Source organism: Lepidochelys olivacea (genome assembly GCF_965140295.1).
Source record: "Lepidochelys olivacea isolate rLepOli2 genome assembly, chromosome: 18".
In the NCBI taxonomy this organism is placed as follows: Eukaryota; Metazoa; Chordata; order Testudines; family Cheloniidae; genus Lepidochelys; species Lepidochelys olivacea.
The window spans coordinates 7,463,147-7,486,599 of record NC_140428.1 but is presented as its reverse complement, the minus strand read 5'-3'; the positions used below and the strand labels follow the sequence as shown (position 1 = coordinate 7,486,599).

General features: G+C 46.4%; 1 protein-coding gene across 10 annotated transcripts in view; it reads left to right on the top strand.

The window, feature by feature from the left end:
- The first annotated feature begins 2,597 nt into the window (after positions 1 to 2,597).
- EIF4G3 (eukaryotic translation initiation factor 4 gamma 3) overlaps positions 2,598 to 23,453 on the top strand; it is a 440,166-nt gene continuing 419,310 nt past the window's right edge. For 6 of the 10 annotated variants that reach the window (XM_084651420.1, XM_084651419.1, XM_084651418.1 and 3 more), the window contains exon 1: positions 2,599 to 3,134. In XM_084651420.1, the coding sequence (XP_084507546.1) occupies positions 2,947 to 3,134 (188 nt within the window). In that variant the 5' untranslated portion in view covers positions 2,599 to 2,946. Of the gene's footprint in view, positions 3,135 to 23,453 lie in introns of all 10 variants that reach the window. The other 4 variants (XM_084651415.1, XM_084651414.1, XM_084651413.1 and 1 more) reach the window with 1 other exon arrangement.

The following is a 23,453-nucleotide window of genomic DNA, read 5'->3' as shown; positions in this document are numbered from 1 at the left end:
GATCAAGTCATGATCACTTATACATAAGCTATCCTTAACATTTACTTCTGTGATTAGTTCCTCTATCTATTAGGACAAAGACAGAGGATGTGGAAAAAGCTAATGTACTCAGTGCTTTTTTTGCTCTGTCTTCACGAACAAGGTCAGCTCCCAGACTACTATGCACTGGGCAGTACAGCATGGGGAGGAGGTGACCAGCCCTCTGTGGAGAAAGAAGTGGTTCAGGACTATTTAGAAAAGCTGGACGAGCACAAGTCCATGGGGCCGGATGCGCTGCATCCGAGAGTGCTAAAGGAGTTGGCGGATGCGATTGCAGAGCCATTGGCCATTATCTTTGAAAACTCATGGCCATCGGGAGAGGTCCTGGAAGACTGGAAAAAGGCTAATGTAGTGCCCATCTTTAAAAGAGGGAAGAAGGAGGATCCGGGGAACTACAGGCCAGTCAGCCTCACCTCAGTCCCTGGAAAAATCATGGAGCAGGTCCTCAAGGAATCCATTTTGATGCACTTAGAGGAGAGGAAAGCGATCAGGAACAGTCAGCATGGATTCACCAAGGGCAAGTCATGGCTGACTAATCTAATTGCGTTCTATGACGAGATAACTGGCTCTGTGGATGAGGGGAAAGCAGTGGACGTGTTGTTCCTTGACTTTAGCAAAGCTTTCGACACAGTCTCCCACAGTATTCTTGCCAGGAAGTGAAAGAAGTATGGGCTGGATGAATGGACTATAAGGTGGGTAGAAAGTTGGCTAGATTGTTGGGCTCAACAGGTAGTGATCAATGGCTTCATGTCTACTTGGCAGCCGGTATCAAGTGGAGTGCCCCAAGGGTTGGTCCTCGGGCTGTTTTTTTTCAATATCTTCATAAATGATCTGGAGGATGGTGTGGATTGCACCCTCAGCAAGTCTGCAGATGACACTAAACTGGGAGGAGAGGTAGATACACTGGAGGGTAGGGATAGGATACAGAGGGACCTAGACAAATTAGAGGATTGGGCCAAAAGAAATCTGATGAGGTTCAACAAGGACAAGTGCAGAGTCCTGCACGTAGGACGGAAGAATCCCATGCACGGCTACAGACTGGGGACCGAATGGCTCGGCAGCAGTTCTGCAGAAAAGGACCTAAGGGTTATAGTGGACAAGAAGCTGGACATGAGTCAACAGTGTGCCCTTGTTGCCAAGAAGGCCAATGGCATTTTGGGATGTATAAATAGGAACATTGCCAGCAGGTCAAGGGACGTGATCGTTCCCCTCTATTTGACACTGGTGAGGCTTCATCTGGAGTACTGTGTCCTCTTTTGGGCCCCACCTTACAAGAAGGATGTGGAAAAATTTGAAAGAGTCCAGCGGAGGGCAACAAAAATGATTAGGGAACTGGAACACATGACTTATGAGGAGAGACTGAGGGAACTGGGGATATTTAGTCTACGGAAGAGAAGAATGAGGGGGGATTTGATAGCTGCTTTCAACTACCTGAAAGGGGGTTCCAAAGAGGATGGCTCTAGACTATTCTCAATGGTAGCAGATGACAGAACGAGGAGTAATGGTCTCAAGTTGCAGTGGGGGAGGTTTAGGTTGGATATTAGGAAAGACTTTTTCACTAGGAGGGTGGTGAAACACTGGAATGCGTTACCTAGGGAGGTGGTGGATTCTCCTTCCTTAGAGGTTTTTAAGATCAGGCTTGAGAAAGCCCTGGCTGGGATGATTTAGTTGGGGATTGGTCCTGCTTCGAGCAGGGGGTTGGACTAGATGGCCTTCTGGGGTCCCTTCCAACCCTGATATTCTATGATTCTTAGGTCTAATATAGAATTTCCCATGTCGGCTGCAATACTTTTTGAGTTAGGAAATTGTCATCTACTATGTTTAGAAACTGGGTGCCTGGCAAGCCTAGGCGGGCTTGGGCCCAGCTGCGTGGGGAGAAGGGCCCAGCCGGGGCGCTGATGAGATGGCTGATTGGGGCCCAGAGGTGGGGACCAGGCGCCCCACTGTGGGATGGACAGGGGGCTGGCGGGCTGGCAGCTGTGGGGGGACAAGGGGCCCAGCTGAAGAGTGGAAGGGGGGCTGGGCTGGGGCCCACCTGTGGGGATTGTGGGGGCTGACTGGGTCCCAGCTATGGGGGAAAAGGGGGCGGGGCGGGGCTGAGTTGTAGGGGGAGGCCGGGCTGCTGTGTGCGGACCCCAGTTCGGGAACAGCCCAAGGCGAGTTTCTCTGGGTTTCCACAGGCCCCCCGCGAGAGGAAGAAGCGGCCCCACCGCCCTCCTCCGCGGGGCTTTGGCGAATCTCTCCGAACAGCCGAGCGCTCACGGAGCGAGCCGAGCCCTCTCGGCCGCGGGGCCGAACGCTCCCTTCCCGAGGATCTCCGAAACGGCCCGAGCCCGACGCCCGAGTCCCCCAGGCCGCTTTCCAGACAGGCCCGGACGGTCCCTCGCCGAGGATGTCCGGAGTGACCCGACGTTTCCCGAGGGCGGCGGAGCCGAGGATCTCCGGAAGCAGCCGAAGTGTTCCGAAAGTCCTGAGGCCGAGCGGCTCCGGAAAAGTCCGAAGCTTTCCGAACGCGTCGGGGCGAGCGGCTCCGGAGCGGTCCGAAGGCGCCCGAGCGTCCGTCCTGCCGGACTGCTGGAGGCGGCCGCAGCGCCATGTTTGATGCTCCGCTCCTTCAGTGAGGAAAATCCGCCGGAATCGCCCGAGAGCCGCCACCGCGAAGGGCGCCGCTTCCCCCGGGGCGGGGGACCGAGACTCCCTGCCGCCGGCGGCCCATGAGCAGCGCGGCTTGAGCGGCCCCGCCGGCCCCTCTCCCCGCCCCGGCCCTCCCGGAGGCGCGTTGTCACGGAGACCGGCCGGTGGTGCCGGGCCGCCCCCGCGCTGTGCCCCGGCCCGCTCCCCGCTCCTCCGGCCCGGCTCCTCCCTGCCCCGCTGCCCGCACACAGCGGCTGGTGGCTGCGCTTTGCCATGAGTTTACCGCAGAAAGCGGCTCTGAAGCCCGGCTCAGCGGCGGCGGGGACCGGCCCCGGGAGCGGGGCGGCGGCGGCAGCGGGGCCGCCTCCCCCCGCGGCTCCTCCTCACCCGGCCGCGGCAGCGGTGGCGCCGCCGCCTCCTCACCCCAACATCAGGGCCTTACAGACCCAGCCGCCCCAACAGTATCCTTTACACCGGCCAGGCCCCTCCCGGTCTGAGCCCCCTCACAGGGAGGGATGGGTGGCGGGAGCTGAGCCCCCGCAGGGAGGAGGGTGTGCAGGGGCCGCGCCCCCCGATATAGCGAGGTACCGGGGGCTGGAGTCCCCACTCACAGGGAACGGGAACTGCAATCCCTAATCTCTATAATTGGGGCTTGCTTCAGGGTTGGGGTGCACCCCCGAAGTATATAAGGAAGGAGGACTGAACCCCTTTTTCGTGGAGAGAAGGGGGGCTGAGGGGGCTTTGTATATACGTATGGAATGGGGTTTTTACCCTTGCTTGTGGAGATGGGGTTGCATGCACTTATTTTTATGGGAGGGATGGGAGCTTTTATCCCCTACTGTTGCAGTGGTGGTGAGGGGGCTATATTTTTTCATATATAGAGAACTGGGGATTACGCCTACTGATAGTGGTATTGTGAGAAGGGGTCATAGCCCCCTGTACTTTAAATAACGAATGCAGTGTGAGCTATACCTATCTATTCATGGAGAGAGCTAATGGGACTTCACCCCCTTCTTTGGGGAGGTACAGGATGACTACAACCTTTGCCCTCAAAGTAGAAGTAGTGCAAATAATAAATGTCAGTTGTGCTGTGACATATATCGGGTCATGTTGAGGTAAGTGGGTGGTTTTTTTTGTTTTGTTTTTTAAATTAAGTTGAAGAGAGAGCCCAGCTCCCTGGCTAATCTGAATTGTGGATTTTTTAAATTTATTAAATTATTTGTAGTGGATTATTATTTATAGTGGAAGTGAATCTAATGTGGAAATGTCACACTAGGCACCTTTCTCCGTAAAGCAGCTTGTGGTGGGAGGAGGAAATTTTCAATAAGAAACCCACCAAAAATGTTAGTGATTTAAGGAAAGGTCAGTGTTTCTTTCAGTGAATGTTTTAAAGGTCTTTAATTCTCTGCAACTGGACCTGAAGTCTGGAGGTAAATACTGCAGAGATCAGCAGGAAAGTACTGTGTCTGTGTATATGAGCTGTAGCTCACGAAAGCTTATGCTCAAATAAATTGGTTAGTCTCTAAGGTGCCACAAGTACTCCTTTTCTTTTTGCGAATACAGACTAACACGGCTGTTACTCTGAAACTTGTGTATATATACACATGTTTTACATTTCTAGTGTTTGCAAAAAGAAAAGGAGTACTAGTGGCACTTAGAGACTAACCAATTTATTTGAGCATAAGCTTTCCTGAGCTACAGCTCACTTCATCGGAGGCATTCAGTGGAAAATACAGTGGGGAGATTTATATACACACAGAACAAGAAAAAATGGGTGGTGTTATACACACTGTAAGGAGAGTGATCACTTAAGATGAGCTATTACCAGCAGGAGAGCGGTGGGGGCAGGGGAAGAAAACCTTTTGTAGTGATGATCAAGGTGGGCCATTTCCAGCAGTTAACAGGAACATCTGAGGAGCAGTGGGGGGGAAATAAACATGGGGAAATAGTTTTACTTTGTGTAATGACACATCCATTCACAGTCTCTGAAAAGTTATTGATTTTTCAGTGACTTTTGAGAGCGTATTAAGAGAGCTCCCCATTGAAAATCAGTGGAAGTGAAATGATGTTTATCAATATGTTAACCTAACAATATGTTTCATGCTCTAAGATGACTGTATTGGTGGTTGTCAGCTGGAAGTGTTAGTTTTGCTTTGTGTTAGTGCTAATCCGTATTTTTCAAATAAGGAAATGCAGAATATTTTTATAAAGAGGTCGAGCTGTCTAATGTGTACACAAAGAACATATTTCTTATACAGCATATAATGGGTTTACTACTCTTACTTTCATTTTGAGGTGAGAAATGGCCTTTCATAATCTGTTAGGCCCGCTCTTTTCTTGAACTTCTAGAGTCGTTCTTGCTGCTAACCCCCATTTTTTTTTTTTAATCAGGAGACTGTTGATACAGATCTGTTTGGGTCAAAGTTAAGTCTTTAGAGACTTAAGAGTGGTAACCGAAGGGCAAACTCTACATTTGTCCTAGTATTTTTGGCTAGCTTGTAATATACTGAAATTTTTAAAAGTACTTACTGAATAGTGAGGATGTCTTAAATGTTTTTTTTTCCTAAGTAAGCATGTCAGTGATATGTAAAACTATTGCTGGGGGAACTTGCTTAGTTTTAAGTGATGTGCTAGCTGGCTGGCTTTTACATCTTAAGTCAGTGCTCAGCTGAAGGTCTGTCCAGCAAGGTGCTGCATTGTCTGAATAGGGTGGTTGTTGTTTTTTTTTTTTTTTAAACTTTCCACTTGTTATACAATACTTTTGTGTCTTGGCAGTTAAATGGTTTCTGCTTGCCTGAATGCATGAGGGTGCTAGAGTTTCAAAAGCATTTTCTTTTAAAGTAATCATTAAAAGCGTCTTGGAGGGATTTCCAACTTCAATGAATGCTAGTTTAGTTTGGCTTGCAAGATTGGCATATACTTTTGAGGTTAAAACTGGAAAATGCCATCATGTTTGGTAAGTTCTGTGGTGCTATTTGACCAAAGGCATTTTGTGAGTGTGTTAGAGGAAGGAGAGTGAATTAATCCTAGACGGGAGTCTAAAGGGCTCACAGCAAGAGTGGTTGATTCTGTCAAAAAGGAGCCAGTAGTGGTGCTGCATCATGTCACCTCACATGAAAGTGACTAGGCTCTAAGAACAAGAGACCTAAAAGAAAGAAGCATACGGTAAATAAGGTGAGTTTAACATGTGTAAATCTAGAGGAGGACCAATGATCTGATCGGATTTTATTATTTATTTTAGTGACTTGATTCTGTTATGAAGACTTTTATTTAATTAATAAAATGCCTCAACCTTTAAAGCTATATAAACTGTGTTTGTAATATATACACATGCTCCGTTCTCTCTTCCATTTTTCCTTAAATATATTTAGATGTCCCAGATATTTTTCTCTGAAATCTGGAAATGTATGTAAATAGTAAGTGAAAGCTGTTACCTAGTATAAATTGTAATGTGATTGTGAATATTTTTGGAGAGTATTTTTTGGAGGGCAGTTCCTTAGAAACTTACTGAAATCCATTTTTATTTTTAGTTCTGTTTATTTTTTTTAATGTTTTTATGACATCAAGAGATCATTACCTTACAGCAGATAATTTACAGCAGCAAGTGTCCTTCTGGCAGCATGGGGTGAGCTGCATATGGCAAGATCCTTGTTTGCTTCCCAACACAGTAAAGTATCAGGGGGTAGCTGTGTTAGTCTGTATCCACAAAAACAACAAGGAGTCAGGTGGCACCTTAAAGACTAACAGATTTATTTGGGCATAAGGTTTTGTGGGGGATTTATTTGTTGATGCAAATGGTCAGTGTGCTATACACTGATAGTTGTGTGAAGATCTGAATCAATTTTGCAAAGCTGAAATTGAGCTTATAAGGTTAGTTCTGTGTCCTTGTGCCTTCAGAAATATATATGCATCTCTAACATTTCTTATACTCTGTTAATTTAATTAATAATAGTTATCTGTACACTTTGCTGTAAGAATAGACAGGACTGTTTAGGAGGAGAGCTGGTGTCCATCCACTCCATGTATGTTTGCAGAAAAGAATGAAAAGTGAGACATGATCTGAAGGATTGGTGGGGTGAGGAGGAGAGGGGAATTTTTTAAAAAGGAAAGTGAAACTTAATAGTGATAGGTGTAAAGAACAGAAATGTTTCTAATGAGGTTCCATTCTATTGTCCAGCATGTTGAACAGGAAGTTATTTTTGTGTCTGCTGCAAAACAAAGATGAGCTCGGAAAAACAATCTTAACGTGTAATGATTTAAAGGGTTAATTGGTGTCCTATAAAGAAGATCAACTGAAATAATTTTGTAGCTACAGTAGTAGCATGTGTCTTAAGTCAAACCTGTATTTTCAAATGAAAACTTTCAAATAGAACATTCATCAGTCAAACAAAGCATCTAAGTGAAATTAACTCTGAAATGTGGGAAAACCCGCTAATATTTTGAAAGTTGTGTGTGTGTGTGTGTGTATCACTGCAGAGTGACATAATACGGAATAAGAACAGGAGTACTTGTGGCACCTTAGACTAACAAATTTATTTGAGCATAAGCTTTCGTGGGCTACAGCCCTCTTCATCGGATGCATGCCTTGGAAAATACAGTAGGACGATTTTATATACACAGAAAACATGAAACAATGGGTGTTACCATGCACTCTATAACGAAAGTGGTCGGTTAAGGTGAGCTATTACCAGCAGGAGAGAAAAGAAACCTTTTGTAGTGATAATCAAGATGGGCCATTTCCAGCAGTTGACAAGAACGTTTGAGGAACAGTAGGGGGGAAAAATAAACATGGGGAAATAGTTTTACTTTGTGTAATGACACATCCACTCCCAGTCTTTATTCAAGCCTAATTTAATGGTGTCCAGTTTGCAAATTAATTCCAATTCTGCAGTCTCTCGTTGGAGTCTGTTTTTGAAGTTTTTTTGTTGTAATATTGTGACTTTTAGGTCTGTAATTGAGTGACCAGAGAGATTGAAGTGTTCTCCGACAGGTTTTTGAATGTTGTAATTCTTGATGTCTGATTTGTGTCTATTGATTCTTTTACATAGAGACTCTCTGGTTTGGCCAATGTACATGGCAGAGGGGCTTTGCTGGCACATGATGGCATATATCACATTGGTAGATGTGTAGGTGAACGAGCCTCTGATAGTGTGGCTGATGTGGTTAGGCCCTATGGTGGTGTCCCCTGAATAGATATGTGGACACAGTTGGCAACAGGCTTTGTTGCAAGGATAGGTTCCCGGGTTAGTGGTTCTGTTGTGTGGTTGCTGGTGAGTATTTGCTTCAGGTTGGGGGGCTGTCTGTAAGCAAGGCCTGGCCTGTCTCCCAAGATCTGTGAGAGTGATGCGTTATCCTTCAGGATAGGTTGTAGATCCTTGATGATGAGCTGGAGAGGTTTTAGTTGGGGGCTGAAGGTGATGGCTAGTGGCGTTCTGTTATTTTCTTTATTGGGCCTGTCCTGTAGTAGGTGACTTCTGGATATTCTTCTGGCTCTGTCAATCTCTTTCTTCACTTCAGCAAGTGGGTATTGTAGTTGTAAGAATGCTTGATAGAGATTTAATAGGTGTTTGTCTCTGTCTGAGGGGTTGGAGCAAATGCGGTTGTATTGTAGAGCTTGGCTGTAGACGATGGATCGTGTGGTGTGGTCTGGATGAAAGCTGGAGGCATGTAGGTAAGTATAGCGGTCAGTAGGTTTCCGGTATAGGGTGGTGTTTATGTGACCATTGCTTATTAGCACTGTAGTGTCCAGGAAGTGGATCTCTTGTGTGGACTAGTCCAGGCTGAGGTTGATGGTGGGATGGAAATTGTTGAAATCGTGATGGAATCCCTCAAGGGCTTCTTTTCTATGGGTCCAGATGATGAAGATGTCATCAATGTAGCGCAAGTAGAGTAGGGACGTTAGGGGACGAGAGCTAAGGAAGCGTTGTTCTAAGTCAGCCACAAAAATGTTGGCATATGTGGGCCATGCGGGTACCCATAGCAGTGCCGCTGATTTGAAGGTATGCATTGTCCCCAAATGTGCAATAGTTATGGGTGAGGACAAAGTTCAGCCATCAGGTTTGCCATGACATTATTGAGGATACTGTTCCTGACGGCTTGTAGTCCATCTTTGTGTGGAATGTTGGTGTAGAGGGCTTCCACATCTGTAGTGGCTAGGATGGTGTTTTCAGGAAGATCACCGATGGATTGTAGTTTCCTCAGGAAGTCAGTGGTGTCTTGAAGATAGCTAGGAGTGCTGGTAGCGTAGGGCCTGAGGAGGGAGTCTACATAGCCGGACAATCCTGCTGTCAGGGTACCAATGCGTGAGATGATGGGGCGTCCAGGATTTCCAGGTTTATAGATCTTGGGTAGTAGATAGAATACCTCTGGTCGGGGTTCTAGTGGTGTGTCTGTGCAGATTTGTTCCTGTGCTTTTTCAGGGAGTTTCTTGAGCAGATGGTGTAGTTTCTTTTGGTAACCCTCAGTGGGATCAGAGGGTAATGGCTTGTAGAATGTGGTGTTGGAGAGCTGCCTAGCAGGCTCTTGTTCATATTCTGACCTATGATGACAGCACCTCCTTTGTCAGCCTTTTTGATTATGATGTCAGAGTTGTTTCTGAGGCTGTGGATGGCCCTGTGTTCTGCACGGCTAAGGTTATGGGGCAAGTGATGCTGCTTTTCCACGGTTTCAGCCCGTGCACGTCAGCGGAAGCGCTCTATGTAGAAGTCCAGTCTGTTGTTTCCCTATGTTTATTTTTCCCCCCTACTGTTCCTCAAACGTTCTTGTCAACTGCTGGAAATGGCCCATCTTGATTATCACTTCAAAAAGTTTCTTTTCTCTCCTGCTGGTAATAGCTCACCTTAACTGATCACTCTCGTTATAGTGTGCATGGTAACTCCCATTGTTTCATGTTCTCTATGTATATAAAATCGTCCTACTGTATTTTCCACTACATGCATCTGATGAAGTGGGCTGTAGCCCATGAAAGCTTATGCTCAAATAAATTTTAGTCTCTAAGGTGCCACAAGCACTCCTGTTCTTTTTGTGGATACAGACTAACACGGCTGCTACTCTGAAACCTGTCATAATACGGAATATAAATGAATTAAATCTGGCTTTCTGACCACCGGCTTTCTTCTGCACTGGCATTAAGCTTTCAAATTACCTATAAGAAATTGGATTTAGCTGAACTCCATTTGTCCATAGTAAGGGTTGGTCTAAGCTGAAAAGTTACATTAGCATAGCTGCATCTCTCTGAGGTGTGAAAAATCCACAGCCCTGGGAGAGAACTTAAACCAACCTGACTCCTGGTGTAGACAGTGCTAGGTTCTTCCATTGACCTAGCTGCTGCCTCTCAGAGAGGTGGATTAACAGCCCCTCCCTTCACTGTAGCAAATGCCTATGTTGAAGTGTGACAGCAGCTGCAGTGCTTCAGTATAAACACTCGCTAAAGCAGTGGGCAACGCTTTCCTCTCCCTGTAGTTAGTTCACCTCCCTGAGAGGCGGTAGCTTGGCTGACGGAAGAACCTAGTGCAGTCTACACCAGAGGTTAGGTTGGCAGAGCTACGTCTCTCAGGCGTGTGAATTTTTCACATCTCTGAGAGACGTAGCTGTGCCAATGTAATTATTCAGTGTAGACCAGCCCTAAGATTCCTTACATGAAGGTATGCATCAGACTGCAAGCTCGCCATGGATCTTGTATTTCTGCTTAATAGAACTTCTAATGTGTATTAACTAAAGAGTTTCAGAGTGGTAGCCGTGTTGGTCTGTATCAGCAAAAACAACAAGGAGTCCTTGTGGCACCTTAGAGACTAACAAGTTTATTTGGGCATAAGCTTTCATGGGCTAGAACCCAATTCATCAGATGCATGGAGTGCAAAATACAGGAACAGGTATAAATACATGAAAAGATGTGAATTGCCTTACCAAGTGTGAGATTAGTCTAACAACAATTCAATTGACAGCAGGATACCAAGGGAGGAAAAATATCTTTTGAAGTGGTAATGAGAGTGGCCCATTTCAGACAGTTGGCAAGAAGGTGTGAGTAACAGTTGGGGGAAATTAGTATTGGCGAAATTAAGTTTAGTTTTTGTAATGACCCAACCACTCCCAGTCTTTATTCAGTCCTAATCTGATGGTGTCCAATTTGCATATTAATTCCAGTTCTGCAGTTTCATGTTGGAGTCTGTTTTTGAAGTTTTGTTGTTGAAGAATTGCCACTTTTAGGTCTGTTATTGAGTGACCAGGGAGATTGGTGTGTTCTCCTACTGGTTTTTGAATGTTAGGATTCCTGATGTCAGATTTGTCCATTTATTTTTTTGCTTAGAGACCGTTCGGTTTGGCTAATGTACATGGCCGAGGGGCATTGCTGGCACATGATGTGTTTCCTTTCATAGTAACCCTGTATGCTCATCTATAACGTGTTTGAAAACTTGAGTATTTTTGGCATGTTGTTCTACTTTACTTGGTGACCACCCTTGGTGTTGTACAAGTGTCATTTGTAAAGTGTAAAAAAGCAGAAAATGGCTGAAAACTTAAATATTGGACAGTGACAGACTGCAAATCCCAGTGTTGATTGAAGCTGGTGATGATCTAAAAAACCCCTCTCTGCTAAGCTTGTAGCTGTTTTCCATTGCTTCACGCTGACTCAACAGACATTCTAGGCTTCAGAGTCACCCAGAGTGACCATCCTGGAATCTTACTATATAGATAAATAACTACTTTTTGAGTCTTTAAAAGAAATGTCTATATACTCTAAATAAATTTCATTGCTCAGTATAATTAGATCATCAGTTTCTTTCCAGCACCAGCGTGGACAGCAGGAAATAGTGCATTATAAAGGACAAACAGATTGATTTGTACTGAACTTTAATAAAATTGCATATCTGCTTAAAGTTTATAATCCTGGCTCTTCGGGGTTAGTTGAATACTGTACCGTAGAGCCAAATTACGGCCATCCTGAGTTCTGTGGTGGTGTGAGTGGATTTTTTTTTTCTTTTTCAAACTTGTTTACATTTGGAACCAGTTCAGCTTTGTGGTAGCTGATGGTCTCAAAGCAGGCAACAATAAACTTGACGTTAGCTTATCACTTTAACTGCTGCAGAGTGAGACTGGACATATCTCGGCATGGTTATTTTCAGGGTTATTGTAGTTACAGTTTATTTGGGGGTGGGTCATTGGTGGGTTTTTTTTTTTTTTTTTTTTTTTTTTTTTTATAATTCTGTTTCTGTGGTAAGAGACTCCAGGCATTTAAGCATAGATGAGGCTGGTGAGGAGACTCTTAGGATTTTTTGTTACAGTGCCATTACTATAGCAGCTAAGTGTTTCCCTAGTAAATTAGATCTATATAGCAGGGTCCCTAATTGACTTCATGGAGTTTCTGCTTTTCAGTTTTTCTTGGTTATAGAATAGAGGGGGGCAAACTATGGCCCGCTGGCCATGTCTGGCCCGCAGGACCCTTCCCTCTGGCCTCCGAGCTCCTGACAGAGAACTGGTTCAGGACAGGCTTGCTGAGGAGCCAGCCCAACTCCCCAGCAGCAAGGTGAGCAGGGTGGAGGCTAGCCCCTGGCCTCTCCCCTTCTGCGCTCCTCCCTCCCTGCCTCCCTCGCAGTCACAGTTCCCCCAGCACCTGGGCAGTGTGGCTGCAGCTCCGGCCTGGCGGTACGGCTATAGCGCGGCCAGACCTGGAGCTCCAGGGTGCCATGGTCAGAGGGAGTTCCGGGGTGGGGGAGGCGAGGAACGGGCCCTGGACGGGGCAGAGCAAACCACGGCCCCCCTCCAGGGGCAGTGAGTTGTATGCGCCCGTGGTGCCTGGGCTCCAGCAATATTCAGGGCCTAGGGGCCCAACTCCACCAATGTTTGGGCCAGGGTCTGTCCCCCCAGCCCCACCTGACACCCCAATGCACCTCCCCCGAGTGTTCCCTGGTCCCCTCTTGCTGCCCCCATGCACCTCCCCCAGGTTTCCCTGCCTCTCCCCTGCAGCTCCGTGCTGAGTTCGCTCTGCTGGCTCCCGGCATCAACTGCCACTGCAGGGTCCTGTGCCCCCCACTCACTAGTGGCAGGGCAGGCTGCCCTTACCCTGTCCTTCCGCCTCGGACCCTTCCTTTTTCTGACAGGACTCTCCACCAGCACAGGAGGGCCCGCCCCACCTGCAGTCACCACTCCTTCCCCATCCCTCACCCCCAGTGAGGCTAAAGTGAGGGGCAGCAGGAGGGGAGGAGGCGCACATGTGATGGCAGCACTCACCACAGGGGAGGCGAGGGGGCTTCCTGGATCTGAGAGGGGCCCTAGGAGCACATGCAGTGACAGTGGTGTGGGGTAGAGTGTCCTGCTGGGCGTGAGAGGGGGGCCCCTCCCCCAGAGCTCACTGCTGCTGGCGGGGAGAGTGCTAGGGGAAGTCCTCCGCTCTGGCCCCAGCTCCGGGTCAGTCTTCCTGCCCCCCAAATTCATCCCCAGCCCTGCCCCACCCCAGAGCCTGCACCCCCAGCCAGAGCCCTCATCCCCCCACACCCCAACCCTCTGCCTGAGCCCCTCCCACACCCCAAACCCCTCATCCCCAGGCAGAGCCCTCCAACCCAACTAATGGAAACTGCGTGACCATGGGAGACTTCAACTTCCCAGATACAGACTGGAGGACAAGTGCTAGTAATAATAATAGGGTTCAGATTTTCCTAGATGCAATAGCTGATGGATTCCTTCATCAAGTAGTTGCTGAACCGACAAGAGGGGATGCCATTTTAATTTGGTTTTGGTGAGTAGTGAGGACCTCATCGAAGAAATGGTTGTAGGAGACAACCTTGGTTCGAGTGATCATGAGCTAATTCAGTTCACAGTGAACGGAAGGATAAACAAAAATAAATCTGCGACTAGGGTTTTTGATTTCAAAAGGGCTGACTTTCAAAAATTAAGGAAATTAGTTAGGGAAGTGGATTGGACTGAAGAATTTATGGATCTAAAGGCAGAGTAGGCCTGGCGGTACTTCAAGTCAAAGCTGCAGAAGCTATTGGAAGCCTGCATCCCAAGAAAGGGGAAAAAATTCATAGGCAGGAGTTGTAGACCAAGCTGGATGAGCAAGCATCTCAGAGAGGTGATTAAGAAAAAGCAGAAAGCATACAGGGAGTGGAAGATGGGAGAGATCAGCAAGGAAAGCTACTTTACTGAGGTCAGAACATGTAGGGATAAAGTGAGAGAGGCTGAAAGTCAAGTAGAGTTGGACCTTGCAAAGGGAATTAAAACCAATAGTGAAAGGTTCTATAGCCATATAAATAAGAAGAAAACAAAGAAAGAAGTGGGACCGCAAAACACTGAGGTTGGAGTGGAGGTTAAGGATAATCTAGGCATGGCCCAATATCTAAACAAATACTTTGCCTCAGTCTTTAATGAGGCTAATGAGGATCTTAGGGATAATGGTAGCATGACAAGTGGGAATGAGGATATGGAGGTAGATATTACCGTATCTGAGGTAGAAGCGAAACTCGAACAGCTTAATGGGACTAAGTCGGAGGGCCCAGATAATCTTCATCCAAGAATATTAAAGGAATTGGCACACGAAATTGCAAGCCCATTAGCAAGAATTTTTAATGAATCTGTAAACTCAGGGGTTGTACCGTATGATTGGAGAATTGCTAACATAGTTCCTATTTTTATGAAAGGGAAAAAAGTGATCCAGTTAACTACAGGCCTGTTAGTTTGACATCTGTAGTATGCAAGGTCTTGGAAAAACTTTTGAAGGAGAAAGTAGTTAAGGACATTGAGGTCAATGGTAAATGGGACAAAATACAACATGGTTTACAAAAGGTAGATCGTGCCAAACCAACTTGATCTCCTCCTTTGAGAAAGTAACAGATTTTTTAGACAAAGGAAACACAGTGGATCTAATTTACCTCGATTTCAGTAAGGCGTTTGATACGGTGCCACATGGGGAATTATTAGTTAAATTGGAAAAAAATGGGGATCGATATGAAAATTGAAAGGTGGATAAGGAATTGGTTAAAGGGGAGACTGCAGCGGTGAAAACTGAAAGGTGAACTGTCAGGCTGGAGGGAAGTTACCAGTGGAGTTCCTCAGGGATCAGTTTTGGGACCAATCTTATTTAATCTTTTTATAACTGACCTCCGCACAAAAAATGGGAGTGTGCTAATAAAGTTTGCAGATGATACAAAGCTGGGAGGTATTGCCAATTTAGAGAAGGACCGGGATATTATACAGGAGGATCTGGATGACCTTGTAAACTGGAGTAATAGTAATAGGATGAAATTTAATAGTGAGAAGTGTAAGGTCATGCATTTAGGGATTAATAACAAGAATTTTAGTTATAAGCTGGGGACGCATCAATTAGAAGTAATGGAGGAGGAGAAGGACCTTGGAGTATTGGTTGATCACAGGATGACTATGAGCCGTCAATGTGATATGGCCGTGAAAAAAGCTAATGCGGTCTTGGGATGCATCAGGCGAGGTATTTGCAGTAGAGATAAGGAGGTGTTAGTGCTGTTATACAAGGCACTGGTGAGACCTCACCTGGAATACTGTGTGCAGTTCTGGTCTCCCATGTTTAAGAAGGATGAATTCAAACTGGAACAGAGAAGGGCTACTCGGATGATCCAAGGAACGGAAAACCTGTCTTATGAAAGGAGACTCAAGGAGCTTGGCTTGTTTAGCCTAACTAAAAGAAGGTTGAGGGGAGATATGATTGCTCTCTATAAATATATCAGAGGGATAAATACCGGAGAGGGAGAGGAATTATTTAAGCTCAGTACCAATGTGGACACAAGAACAAATAGATATAAACTGGCCATTGGGAAGTTTAGACTTGAATTAGACGAAGGTTTCTAACCATCAGAGGAGTGAAGTTTTGGAATAGCCTTCCAAGGGAAGCAGTGGGGGCAAAAGACCTATCTGGCTTCAAGATTAGACTCAATAAGTTTATGGAGGAGATGGTATGATGGGATAACATGATGTTGGCAATTAACTGATCTTTAACTATTCATGGTAAGTAGTCCCAATGGCCTGTGATGGGATGTTAGATGGGGTGGGATCTGAATTACTACAGAGAATTCGTTTCTGGGTATCTGGCTGGTGAATCTTGCCCACATGCTCAGGGTTCAGCTGATTGCCATATTTGGGGTCGGGAAGGAATTTTTCTCCAGGGCAGATTAGAAGAGGCCCCGGAGGGTTTTTGTCTTCCTCTGTAGCATGGGGCACGGGTCACTTGCTGGAGCATTCTCTGCACCTTGTCGTCTTTAAACCATGATTTGAGGACTTCAATAGCTCAGACATAGGTGAGAGGTTTATTACAGGAGTGGGTGGGTGAGATTCTGTGGCCTGCGTTGTGCAGGAGGTCAGATTAGATGATCATAATGGTCCCTTCTGACCTTAATATCTACGAATCTATGAAACCCCAAACTCCCTCCCAGAGCCTGCACCCCTGCCCCAGCCCAGAGCCTGCACCTAGCACCCAAACTCCATCCCAGGGCCTGCACCCCAGACCCCCCTCTCCTACCGAAACTCCCTCCCAGCGCCCAACCTCTCACCGTTTTGCACCCAAACTCCCTCCCAGAGCCTGCACCCCAATCCCCTGCCCCAGCCCAGGGCCTGCTCCATAGCTCTCCTCCACCCCCCCCCCCCAAACTCCCTCCCAGAGCCTTAGGCAGGTCGGGGGCGGACTTTGTGGGAGGCAGGTTCTGGGCACCACCAAAATTTCTACAAACCTGCCACCCCTGCCCCCCTCCACCTCCAGCATGTTTGGCCCCTGTCCCCAGCAGCGAAGCCAAGACAGGGAGTGAGCCCTGCCCAACTGTCAGGGAGAGCAGCCAAACGAGCAGGGGAAATGCACAAGGAAAGGACTGAGTCCCCCTTTCCCCCACCCCACAGGTAACGTGGGGTGGAGAGAGCAGGGAGGGTTGGGTAGGTGGTCCGGGGGTGGGGAGCAGGGGAGACTGGATAGGGACGGGGGTCCCAGGGATGGTCATGGGGTGGGGAGCAGGGGTGCTTGGATAGGATGCAGGAGTCCTGGGGGGCAGTCAGGGGTGGGGAGCAACACAGCATGGGGAGTAGGTGGCCAGCCCTCTGTGGAAAAAGAGGTGGTTAGGGACTATTTAGAAAAGCTGGACGTGCACAAGTCCATGGGGCCGGATGTGTTGCATCTGAGAGTGCTAAAGGAATTGGCGGCTGTGATTGCAGAGCCATTGGCCATTATCTTTGAAGACTCGTGACGAACGGGGGAAGTCCCGGATGACTGGAAAAAGGCTAATGTAGTGCCAATCTCTAAAAAAGGGAAGAAGGAGGATCCTGGGAACTACAGGCCAGTCAGCCTCACCTCATTCCCCGGGAAAATCATGGAGGAGGTCCTCAAGGAATCTATCCTGAAGCAGTTACATGGGAGGAATGTGATCAGGAACAGTCAGCATGGATTCACCAAGGGAAGGTCATGCCTGACTAATCTAATCGCCTTCTATGATGAGATTACTGATTCTGTGGATGAAGGGAAAGCAGTGGATGTGTTGTTTCTTGACTTTAACAAAGCTTTTGACACGGTCTCCCACAGTGTTCTTGTCAGCAAGTTAAGGAAGTATGGGCTGGATGAATGCACTACAAGGTGGGTAGAAAGCTGGCTAGATTGTCGGGCTCAACGGGTAGTGATCAATGGCTCCATGTCTAGTTGGCAGCCGGTATCAAGTGGAGTGCCCCAAGGGTCGGTCCTGGGGCCGGTTTTGTACAATATCTTCATAAATGGTCTGAAGGGTGGTGTGGATTGCACTCTCAGCAAATTTGCGGATGATACTAAACTAGGAGGAGTGGTAGATACGGTGGCAGGTAGGGACAGGATACAAAGGGACCTAGACAAATTGGAGGATTGGGCCAAAAGAAATCTGATGAGGTTCAATAAGGATAAGTGCAGGGTCCTGCACTTAGAACGGAAGAATCCAATGCACTGCTACAGACTAGGGACCGAATGGCTAGGCAGCAGTTCTGCGGAAAAGGACCTAGGGGTGACAGTGGACGAGAAGCTGGATATGAGTCAACAGTGTGCCCTTGTTGCCAAGAAGGCCAATGGCATTTTGGGATGTATAAGTAGGGGCATAGCCAGCAGATCGAGGGACGTGATCGTTCCCCTCTGTTTGACATTGGTGAGGCCTCATCTGGAGTACTGTGTCCAGTTTTGGGCCCCACACTACAAGAAGGATGTGGATAAATTGGGGAGAGTCCAGCGAAGGGCAACAAAAATGATTAGGGGTCTGGAACACATGACTTATGAGGAGAGGCTGAGGGAACTGGGATTGTTTAGCCTGCAGAAGAGAAGAATGAGGGGGGATTTGATAGCAGCTTTCAACTACCTGAAAGGTGGTTCCAAAGAGGATGGTTCTAGACTATTCTCAGAGGTAGAAGATGACAGGACAAGGAGTAAATGGTCTCAAGTTGCAGTGGGGAAGGTTTAGGTTGGATATTAGGAAAAACTTTTTCACTAGGAGGGTGGTGAAACACTGGAATGTGTTACCTAGGGAGGTGGTAGAATCTCCTTCCTTAGAAGTTTTTAAGGTCAGGCTTGACAAAGCTCTGGCTCGGATGATTTAATTGGGGATTGGTCCTGGTTTGAGCAGGAGGTTGGACTAGATGACCTCTTGAGGTCCCTTCCAACCCTGATGTTCTATGATTCTAGCAGGGGGATTGGATGGAGGTGGGAGGCCAAGGGGGCTGGAATGGGGGCGGGGGCTAGGCCATTCCTCGCTGTTTGGGGAGGCATAGCCTCTCCCAGCCTTCCCTACCCAGCCCTCCAGAGAATTTTTGTACCCAATGTGGCCCTAGGGCCAAAAAGTTTACCCACCCCTGTTATTGAAGCTCTCCTTGGGTTAAATATATATACCTATATAATAATATAAATTGTTTTAAAAATTCCCATTACAGTGAAAAGGATGTTTCCCAGAGGAGTGCCTTAAGATGCCCTAACCTAACGATGGCCAGACCAGGCATAGGATTAGTCTGTCCTCTGGGAGCTGGTTCCACAGCTAACCCTCGTAATAAGCGAACTTTTCGTCTTTGGTACTTACTTGTTTTGTGATCAGCATTGTCCCATAGAGTTCAGCTGATGAGGTGGGTAGTGGATGACGTTACAGTCCTTGATGTTGCTTACGTGTTGATGACTTTGAAGATTATGACCAAAGCCTTAAACTGCTGATTGAGGTTGCTTGGAAACCAGTGAAGGGATCTAAAACATGGGTGTTGTACTCGTGGCAGCATTTGAGGAGGTGGGCTGGTGCATTGTGCACAAGCTATAGCTTCTGCTTTGCTTTCATGTTCAGCCCAAGGTACAGTGGGTTATAGTAATCCTGTGTTGAGGTAACCCTCTACTCTCCACTTCCAGTCATAGTTGCCTTCAAAGAGTCTACACTGCACTGGAACCAGAGATGTGGGGGGGGGCTTTCACTATTTTATTAATGTGGTCTGCATTTGTGACAAAGTGGGGAATTTTATATAATATTTTTATGACATCTGTGCATGTCTCAGGTTCCCTATGTACTTTAGTTTGCTAACCCAGTGGGTGCAGAAGAGTTAAATAGTGCTCTTGGAGCAGAGCAGTAACATGAGGTGGTATCACGTGACTGTGTGGGGTGGAATGAATGAGTCACCAAAGGACTGTCTGAAGCTGACCAATGTCAATGGAGAGGCTGCAAAGACAATGGAAGCCCCAAAGACTGAGCAACTTGCACTTTTCCACTGAAATCTCTGGAGGCAGAACATATGAACTCAACAACGGTCTGCAGGAATGGGACAATGGACTGAGAGGTGTCAGGTGCCTGGTATGAGAGTTCTCTTTTGGAAGAGACTTAAGAGCTCTCACCTGGGACAGATGAAGATCCAGAAAGAGATTCCATGGCAGCTTGGCTGGGAAGAACACTGGTTTAAGTAGAATGGACTATGTCTTAATCTTTTTCTCTATGCTTGCCTAGGGACTTTGGAACACAGCATCACGGTCAACTAATAAACTCTACTCTGTTTTGGAAAGACTGCCTGGTTTTGCTACAAATACTTGATGAGCTGCATTGGTCCCGGAAGAGTATAAAATTGTTTGAGCAGGAGTCTATCTCAGTTGGACTAACTGGACAGAGCTCATGATGTGAAACTGGAGTGCGGGAGCCAGAGAGCGGTCTCTGAGTTGTTGAGGCTGTGTGATCTGTAAGGAAGAGTGGGACCCTGTGGGGGTCTGGCACACTGAAGGGTTTCCTCAAAAGGAATGTTTAAAAGCTGGGCTGTAGCACAGATCCTGTCTTTCCATGACAGTAGTGTCACCTTATGTTAAAGCTTAATGAAACATCGCTGGATCTGTTTTGAGTACAAGTTCTTAGGCCGTAGAAGGAATCTTCAAAAATTTCAGTCTGTTCAAGGAACAAAGGAGGAAACAGTGTGGCCTTCTTATAGCTACCTTAAAGAAATAAAAATCTTAATATTGTCTCATACTTTGGGAGGTGCATATTAGGGAGGGATTCTCTTGAACCCTGAGGTTCTCCTTGCTGCCACATCATCACGACTCTTCTGCAGAGGACTGGACATATGCCACTCATTGCATTGCCAAAAAAAGTTACTGCGTCTCAACCACTGGGCCATCTTCTGCGTTACATTCCCCGCTCTAGCACATCTTGCTATTCGTTCAAATGAAAATCGTATTTGATTTTGTTTGTTGACAGGAGGTGAAGAAGATTTGTTCTTGACTAGAGTACCTGTAATTTTTCCTCTAGGAATTGTAGAAGAGCAATATCAGCAATACAGGAATTCCTTTGAGAGTAAACATTGATTGTCTTTGACTCGTGTTTTTTAAAACTACAATATTTTCTGTTAAAGAATAACAGTAGCAGGTGAGGTCTGTATCTAGTAGCATTGTAGTAATTAGATTTCATACTTATGTAATCCTCTGGTTCTTTGAGTTTGTGCACTATTTAGTTTGAAATGATTTTCCTAGTTTTTTTTTGTTTACGATACTGAATCAATCACAGTGGTTAAATATATGTAGTACAGAAATATAAATATGTAGTACAGAAATGTTAATGTAGTACAGTGGTTAATTATATGTAGTACAGAAATGAACAAGAACAATTGTTACATTTTCTTTTTGTGCCAAATGCTGGTAACAATTCCTGCCTCCTCTTAATGGGTAAGTGTCCTTTGGCTTCAGGCTCAAGTTAAGATAGTTAGATAAATACGTGTGCCTTGCACTGCTTTCTTTATATTTAAAAAAAAAAAAGTTGTCAAATTCAGGCTCTCTGACTGTATGAAAAAGTTAATTTTATAGCTGGGTGATCTCCATCGTGAATGCCCTGTTGCCTGTCCTCCTGGACTTCAATACTGGAGATAGTCAGCAAAAGCTTTCTAGTAAAAGCAGCTGCCTTAATGAGCCTTATGGGAAGAGATGATGTCAGAGATAGTCGGGTCTCATGCAGTTCAGGGTTTTATAAAAATGTTAACCAATACCTTGAATGACATGATCCCAGTTTCCTTTTACCAGTGCTGAGTGTGGCATTTATGCTTGCTTGGCTCACTTAGGAGGTGGGCAGCTGCATTTTGCAGTAACTAAGGCATGGGTGGTTTTTGAGAGTTCCAGGAAGAATGCGTTACTACAGCAGTCCAACCAGGAGTTGATAAAAGCATGGGTAACTGGTAAAGTCAGCATCAGAAAGATTATTGATTATCACTACAAAAGATTTTCTCCCCTCCCCACTCTCCTGCTGGTAATAGTTCATCTTAAGTGATCACTCTCCTTACAGTGTGCATGATAAACACACATTTTTTCATGTTCTGTGTGTATATAAATCTCCTCACTGTATTTTCCACTGAATGCATCCGTTGAAGTGAGCTGTAGCTCACGAAAGCTTATGCTCAAATAAATTGGTTAGTCTCTAAGGTGCCACAAGTACTCCTTTTTGTGAATACAGACTAACACGGCTGCTACTCTGAAACCTATCAGGAAGATTGCAATCTCTGGGCTAGCTGAGGATGGTAAAAGGCACTTGAAGACTATTCTGCTGTCTGGGAATCCAAGAACATCAGTGAGGTCTAATGATTGCAGGGAAGCCAAAGGTATAGATGAATTCCACAGTAAAATTTTGGAAGTGTATATATTTTGACAGAAATTTGAGTTATAGAATTGAGTATTGGCATACAGGGTGTATTACAGCCCAAAAATCTCTGTCCTCTGGGGCCTCAAATCTGTTACATAGGAGGATGATGGGATGGAATCGCGTGAAACACCTTGGGGAACATGAGCAATTGCCTCTTGTGTCCTTTGGGTTCTCCTTGAATAGAATGGTTGAAGCCACTGTAAAGTGATCCCATCTAGTCCTATGGCAACTGACTGACCAAATACTAGCATCTTGAATATGTTATAAATTATCCTAGTAACAACCACTGTTAATTGTTATGCTTGTGCTTTCCTTTTTGCTAGGAAAAGAGGATAATTAAGATCCAAGTAATAATTCAAAATTTACCGGGTTTGTATTTTAGGATCTAGAGGAGTGGTAGGGAACCTTTTTTCTATCAGGGGCCATTGACCCACAGAAAAATTCAGTCGTGGGCCACACACATCCCTGCGTTGGGGGCAGAGGCTTGGGGCTTCCTCTAGGCTCCTGGGTGGGGTCAGAAATGGGGTTCAGGGTATGGGAATGGGCTGGGGCAGGGGGTTGAGGTGGGGGTGAGGGTTCCGGCTGGGGGTACAGACTCTGGGGTGGGGCTAGGGATGAGGAGTTTGGGGTGCAGGAGAGGGCTCCAGGCTGGACAGGGTATTGGGGTGCAGGGTCTGGGAGGGAGTTAGTTTATGGCAGGGGGTTCGGGGTGAAGGCTCCAGCTGGGTGGCGCTTACCTGAGGTGGCTCCTGGTTGGCAGCGCAGCGGGGCTAAGGCAGGCTCACTCCCTCCCTGCCCTGGCCCTGCGCTGCAGCACATCTGGCCCCTAGGTGGAGGAGCAGCCAGGGAGCTCTGTGCAGTGGAGGGATCTGTCCAAGTCTCCTTTATGACAGTTATGATGTAATTGTAGTGAACATGGCTGGTATGTACAGTTTAAAATGAATCTGCATTATTAAGACGTCTTGAACTTTTCACTGGAAGGTAAATTGGCTAATGTTTTATTCCCCCCTTGTCTATTTCATTGTCTTCATTGTGTTTTCAGGTCTGACAGACCTACTTAGAACTCAAAAGAATGCTGAAAATACCCTTTAGAAAGAGCGACAAATTAGAAACTCTCATTCCTTCTTTTCTGCTCCTATTTAGACTGTAAGTTTGTCTTAAAACTTTCAATACTAAATTCAGTTCGAGGAAAATGAAGAGCGTATGTATGCTCTTCAAAACCCTCCCTCCCACCTCTGCCCCACGTTTACCTTGATCATGTTAAAGGTTGCTAAAATGTCACTGATGTGTAACCATGCCTTAAGACTACATTGTACTAGAGAGTTTAGTGGCGCAGCTGCACCAATGCTGCTGCACTGTTGTAAGCTCTCTAATGTAGCCGCTCTAAGCTGACGGGAGACAGCTCTCCTGTCGGCTTAACTACTCCAGTCCCTGGAAGCAGCAGAAGCTATGTTGACGGGAGAAGCTCTCCCACTGATATAGTGCTGTCCACACTGGTGCTTATGTTGGTGTGACTTATGTTCCTCAGGGGGACGATTTATTCACACCCTGAGTGACACAAGTTATGCTGACATAAGTTGTAGTGTAGAGGCTATGTCTACACTAGAGACCTTACAGCGGCGCAGCTATACCACTGCAGCTGTAAGGCTCCCAAGTAGCTGCTCTGTGCTGATGGGAGAGAGCTCTGCTGTCTGC